Consider the following 6,221-nt stretch of genomic DNA (forward strand, 5'->3'; position numbering starts at 1 on the left):
GGGGGGAGGGGGTCACAACCCCCCACACCCCCCCAAACAAAAAAAAAAAATTTGGGAGATCCTGTCCCTCCCCCCACCTCGGATTTCAGGTCCCCTCCCCCACCCCATGGCCCCTCCCCTCCCAAATTCGGGGTTTCCCCTCCTCCCGTTGCCCCTCCCCCCACCCCAGGCCCATTTTGGGGCCCCCCCCGTTCGGTCCTCCCGCCCGCCAGGGGGCGCTGCTGCGCGCGCCCGCCCTTTCTACGCATAGGGGACCGGAAGTCGGCCATGTTTTTTCCCGATGCATGACGGGAGCCGTAGTCCCATAAACGAGCAGCACTTCCGGCCACGCGCTTCTGATGCATGATGGGAACTGAAGTTCAATTTTTAAAGGCAAAACCGGAAGTTGCTTGGCGGCCATGTTGTCTCCGGCGTATCCTGGGAACTGTGGTTTTTTTAATCGCGGCGGAAGTTCGGCCATGCTGGCACCCGAGGCACGCTGGGAGCTGTAGTTTGATGTGATAAACAACCCGGGCGGGGCACTGGTCTGTACTGGGCCTTACTGGTCTGTACTGGAGGCAGCTGCTCACCCCGCCCCGCCCTCATGACGTCACCCACACAGAGGCATCATGGGTAGGTGCCCAAATTTACCGAGGGACGGTCACGCCCGTGTCCAGGGGGCATCCAGGTGTCCACGGAGGCTCCCCAGGTGTCCCAGGTGTGTCCCCAGGTGTCCTGGCAGGTCCTCAGCTGTCCCCAGGTGTTCACACCAGGTCCTTCAAGCGTCCCCTGGGGGTTCCCAGGTGTCTCAGGTGCGTCCGAGGCGTGCCCCAGGTGTGTCCCAGGTGTCCATCGGGGGCTTCCCCGGTGTCCCAGCTGTGTCAGGCGTCCCCAGGTGTTCAAAGCAGGTCCCTCACGTGTCCATCGGGGGGTTCCCAGGAGTCCCAGGTGTGCCCCAGGTGTGCCCCAGGCGCGCCCCAGGTGCGGCTCAGCAGCGCCGGGCGGAGCCGGGGTAGCGCAGCCGCAGCTCCTGGCGGAAGGCGCGGAAGCGGCGGCGGTTGAGGCCCAGCTCGGCCTCGCGGCTCCGGTGGAACCCGCCCGGCTCCTTGAAGCCCCGGTGGGTGACGAAGGCCCCGTCCAGCACCGCGAAGCGGAACCCGGCCACGTGCAGCTCGCAGGCCTGGGGGGCACGGGGGGGTCACGCTGAGACCCCAGGGAGACCCCAGAGACCCCCCAGAGACCCCCTGAGATCCCCCAGAGCAGCCAGAGACCCCCAAAGCACCCACAGAGACCCGAGGGAGACCCCAGAGACCCCCCAGAGTCCCCGGAGAGACCCCCCCAGAGACCCCCAGAGACTCCCAGAGACCCTCCAGAGACCCCCCTGAGATCCCCCAGAGCAGCCAGAGACCCCCAAAGCACCCACAGAGACCCCAGAGAGACCCCAGAGACCCCCCAGAGTCCCCGGAGACCCCAGAGTCCCCAGAGAGACCCCAGAGCACCCACAGAGACCCGAGAGACCCCCCCAGAGACTCCCAGAGACCCACCAGACCTCAGAGACCCCCCCAGACCCCCACAGAGACCCCACCCCACAGCCACCATGACCACCCCATAGCCACCCCCCGAGCCCCAGCCCCCCAGCCCCCCTGACCTGGCTGATGCGGTTGAAGCCGTACTGGAGGAAGCTCTCGTCGAAGCGGGGCACGCCGCGGGCGGGGGCCACGAAGAACGGCTCCCAGGGGTCCCTCCAGGCCGCCTCGTAGGCCACGCGCAGCCGGGGGCCCGGGGGCAGCGCCCGCCAGCGGCCGAAGTCGGTGGGGGCCTGGCAGCGCGGGCACAGCGCCCCGTAGAACGGGCGCGCCTCGCCCGCCGCCCAGAGCCGCAGCAGCTCGGCCTTGGAGCCCGGCGGGCGCCGCCGGCCCCGCACCTCGAAGGCCGGCAGCACGAAGAGCGCCCGCGCCCAGGGCGGCTCCGCAGGGCGGGCGGCACTCGGGGCACGGGGGGCGCCCAGGCCGTGGGGGTCACCCGGGGCATTGGGGTCACCCGGGGCATTGGGGTCACTCAGGGCATTGGGGTCACTCAGAGCCTTAGGGCCATTCAGGGTGTGGGGGTCACTCAGAGCATTGGGGTCACTCAGGGTTTTGGGGTCACTCAGGGTTTTGGGGTCACTCAGAGCCTTAGGGCCATTCAGGGTGTGGGGGTCACTCAGAGCATTGGGGTCACTCAGGGTTTTGGGGTCACTCAGGGTTTTGGGGTCACTCAGAGCCTTAGGGCCATTCAGGGTGTGGGGGTCACTCAGAGCATTGGGGTCACCCAGGCTTTTGGGGTCACTCAGGACACCTGGGGCTTGCAGACCCCCGGGGTCTTTGGGGCCCAATGAAGTTTTGGGGTTCTTGGGGACGCTGGGGACACCGGGGTCGCTCAGGCCATCGGGGCCCCCCAGGACATGGGGGACCCCCGAGGTGTTGGGGACCCTCAGGCCACCAGCAGCCCCCAAAGCTTTGGGGTGCCCCAAATCCCCCTGAGCCCCCAAATCCCCCTGAGCCCCCGCAGCTTTGAGGTCCCCGTGTCCCCCCCCGTTTTGGGGGTGCAGCCCCCCCTGCCCCCCCCAGTTTTGGGGGTCCAGCCCCCCGTCCCGCAGCAGCGCCAGGAACCCCTCGCGCAGCCCCGGGCTGGGCACCACGTCGGCGTCCACCAGGAGCACGAAACGCCCCCCGGATTGGGGCGGGGGTCCCCCGCCGGGGCCCCCCCCGGCCGCCCCCTCCCAGGCCACGTTCCGCAGCAGGTTCCCGGGGTACGGCACCCCCAAGGCGTAGCTGGGGGGGTCGGCGGCCGCCAGCCGCGCCAGCGCCCCCCGGCACCCCGCGCCGTCCCGGGGGGCTGGGGGCGGCCCCGGGGCGGCCCTCGGGGGGGGCCCCGCCGCCCCCAGCACCACCTGCAGCCTCAGGCGGCCCCGCAGGCCCCGGCAGGGCCCCCCCAGAACGGCCAGCAGCTCCTCCAGCCCCCCCCGCGGCTCCCCAAAAACGGCCACCGACAGCGGCCCCCCCCAGGGCCCCCCCAGCGCCGCCGCCGCTCGCCCGGGGCTGCCGTGGGTGGCCAGCACCAGCTCGGGCCGGGGGGCGCGGGCCCAGCCCGGGGGGGCTCCCAGGACGTCCCAGTAGACCCGGAAAGCCCCCGAGGCGTCCAGGAGCCCCCGGGGGGGGCGGCGGGGCCGGGGGGCGGCGGGCGGGGGGCGCGGGGGGGGCAGCGCCCGCAGGTAGAGGGTCTGCAGCAGCGCCAGCGCCCCCAGCAGCCACGCGCAGCCCCCCAGAAACCGGCCCCGACCCCGGCCCATGGCACTGCGGGGAACTGGGGGCACTGGGAGGGGAGACTGGGGGGACTGGGGGGCACTGGGAGGGACTGGGAGGGGACTGGGAGGGGAGATTGGGGGACTGGGAGGCACTGGGAGCTACTGGGGGGCACCGGGAGGGCTCACAGGGCTGGACTGGGAGGGTGCTGGGGGATACTGGGGGTTACTGGGAGGATTCTGGGGGTCACTGGGGCCGGCGCGGAGCCGGGACCAGTCCGGCATGCTGGAACCAGTACGGGGTTACTGGGACCAGTACGGGGGTGCTGGGATCAGTTTGGGGCCACTGGTCCCAGTTTAGGGGGTGGGGAGGAGGGTCCGGACCCAGTTCCGAGGGGATCGGGGCCAGTTTGGGGTCACCGGTCCCAGTTTGGGGTCACTGGGACCAGTCTGGGACTCACCGCGCTGCGCCGCCGCCGGGAGGGGCTGCGCATGCGCGGGGCGGGGGAGGCGTGGCCTCTGGCCCGGGGGCGGAGTTATGCAGATTAGCTCGCGACACGTTGTGGGCGCAGTTTCATCGCTCGGGGGCGTGGTTTGAGCTTTGTGGGCGTGGTTTCTGCGCTGGGGGCGGGGCCCGGTGGCTCCGGCGAGACCCCCGGGACCCCCAAATCCCCCCAGATTCCCTCAAATCCCTCCAAATCTTCCCAAATTCCCCCAGATCCCTCCAAATCTCACCAAATCCCCCCAAATCCCCCCAGATCCCTCCAAATCTCCCCAAATCCCCCAAAATTCCCCGAAATCCCCCCAAATCCCGGAGTCTCCCCCAAATTCCCGGCTCATTCCCACTCCTGGACCCTCCCCGGTAATCCTGGGGCTCCCCCGAGTTCCTGTGTCCCCCCCCAAACCCCCGAGCTGTCCCCAATTCCTGCGTCCCCCCTCCCCAAATCCCCGCCCCCTCCCCAAATTTCCCCGCGAAGAAGCTGCCGCAGGCTCGGGGACCTCGGGGGACACTTTTATTGCCGGGGGGACATTGGGGACATCGGGGGCACCACCGGGGGCTGGGGGGGGCCACCCCCGGCTGCCCCTCGGCCGTTGGGGACGTTGGGGACACGGAGCCGGGACGGTGGCAGTGTCCCCCGTCCTTCATCGGGGACATTGGTGACACCGGGGTCGCGACGGGCTCGGTCCGTGGGGCTGGGGACACCGAAAGGACGTCGGGGACACCGGGGTGTCTCAGTCTTTGATCCCGGTGACGAGCGGGTCCCGCGTCCCCCGGGGACGTTGGGGACATTGGGGTCTCGGTGCCTTGGGCTCGGTGACATCGCGCTGCGACGTGTCTCGGGGTGGGGGCGTCGGGGACGTCGGGGACATCGGGGGACGTCGGGGACATCGGGGGCTCCGAGTCACGATGTGTCTCAGCCCCTCGCGCTGGGGACCTTGGGGGCGCTGGGGACATCAGGCCAGGATGTCCCTCGCAGGGTGTTGGGGACACTGGGGACACCGAGCCGTGACCTGTCCCCACCCCGCGGGCTGGGGACACTGGGGACACCGAGCCACATGGTGCCTCAGCCCCGGGGCTCGGGGGGGTCGGGGGCGCTGGGGACAGCACTGGGGACTTTGGGGACATCAAGCCACATCGTGCCTCGGTCCCCCCGCGTTGGGGACATTGAGGGTGACACCCACGGAGGGGGGGGAGGGGACACACTTTTGGGGGGGACTCTGCCAAAAACGCAGATTCCGAGGTGGGGGCGGGGGGGGGGGGAGGTGACAGGCACGGGGGGGGGGGGGGTGACAAGGGACAGGGACACTCCGGGCTGGGGGGAGGGGCACAGGCTCCTACGGGGGGTCCCAGCCCCCACCCCAGCGACCCAAAACATTTTTGGCGACGGGTCCTGGCGCGGGGGGGGGGGGGGGGGGCGGGAGGGGGCAGGGGACAGAGGGGACACGAGGGACGGTCCCCAGGCGTCCGGGCTGGGGGAGGGGGGGGGCCACCAGCCCCCCCCCAATTACCTTAGAGACTCGTTACGAGTTAAATTAGCACGAGCGGCCCCGGGGGGCGGCGGGCGGGGGCGGCCGGGGCCGGGGGGACGCTGGCCCGGGCCGGGGTGACAATGACAATATGCCATACTGGGGGCAAGTCGCGTCACAGACTTAGTTCAGAACGACGGGGCGCGCTGGCTTCCGGCTGCGGGGACAGAGGCCACGCGTCAGGGACACCCCAAAAAACCCTAAAAACCTCCCCCAAAACCGCCCTCAAAACCCCCCCAAAAACCGCCCCAAAACCCCCCTAAAAAACCGCCCCAAAACCGCCCCAAAACCCCCCTAAAAACCGCCCCAAAAAAACCCCAAAAACTCCCAAAACCCCCCCCGCCAAACCCGCCCAGAACCGCCCCAAAACACCCCGGAGTCCCCCCTGTCCCCCCTGTCCCCAACCCCCCAAGCCAAAAAGGGACCCCAGGGTTGTCCCTTGTCCCCAAAAACGGACCCGGGGGGGGAGGGGGCTCCGCGACCACCCCCCACCCATCCAAGCCTCCCTTCTTCACCCCCGAACCCCCCTGGGGACCCCCGGGCAGCCCCTGGGAGGGGACGCGGCTGTTGGGGACCCCTCCCCGTGCGTGCCCCGGTCCCTGTCCCCCCCCCCCCTCGCCCCGTCACCCCCCTGGGACCCCCCCGGCCCCCCACCTTTGCGGAAGGCGTCCTGGAGGCGGCTCTGGGGGAGTTGATACAACTCAGCGAAGGGGTCGCGGGGCGACCGGGGCGGGGGCGGCGGCGGCCGGGGCCCGGGGGTGCCCCCCGAGGGTCGCCGGGGGCCGCCGCGGGTGGCGATGGCCGCCAGCCCCTGCAGCAGCCGGCGCAGGGCGGGCCCGGCCGGGGGCGCGGGGGGCGGCGGCGACGTCTCGGGGGTCAGCAGAGAACCGGGGGGACCCCCCGGGACCCCGCCCGGGCTCTCGGGGCTCGG

The 6,221-nt window shown here is 71.0% G+C and overlaps 1 protein-coding gene across 1 annotated transcript; it reads right to left on the reverse strand.

Moving 5' to 3' along the window:
• Window positions 1-190: 190 nt before the first annotated feature.
• On the reverse strand, window positions 191-3,754 carry B4GAT1 (beta-1,4-glucuronyltransferase 1). The gene is made up of 3 exons (XM_053967971.1): window positions 2,591-3,754; window positions 1,628-2,497; window positions 191-1,159 (listed from the first exon to the last, which is right to left on the reverse strand). The coding sequence occupies exons 1-3, from the start codon at window positions 3,308-3,310 to the stop codon at window positions 968-970; spliced, it is 1,782 nt and encodes a 593-aa protein (XP_053823946.1). The 5' UTR covers window positions 3,311-3,754; the 3' UTR covers window positions 191-967.
• Window positions 3,755-6,221: the final 2,467 nt, after the last annotated feature.

This window comes from Vidua chalybeata, chromosome 32 (assembly GCF_026979565.1).
Source record: "Vidua chalybeata isolate OUT-0048 chromosome 32, bVidCha1 merged haplotype, whole genome shotgun sequence".
Taxonomy (NCBI): domain Eukaryota; kingdom Metazoa; phylum Chordata; class Aves; order Passeriformes; family Viduidae; genus Vidua; species Vidua chalybeata.

Excerpts from the sequence above, each read along its gene's own strand:
- B4GAT1 (XM_053967971.1), bottom strand. The coding sequence starts at position 3,310 with ATGGGCCGGGGTCGGGGCCGGTTTCTGGGGGGCTGCGCGTGGCTGCTG. Across the intron at positions 2,498-2,590 it reads ACGGGGGGCTGGACCCCCAA|GGGGATTTGGGGCACCCCAA; the intron begins AACTGGGGGGGG and ends TTGGGGGCTCAG. Across the intron at positions 1,160-1,627 it reads GCTTCAACCGCATCAGCCAG|GCCTGCGAGCTGCACGTGGC; the intron begins GTCAGGGGGGCT and ends CGTGCCCCCCAG.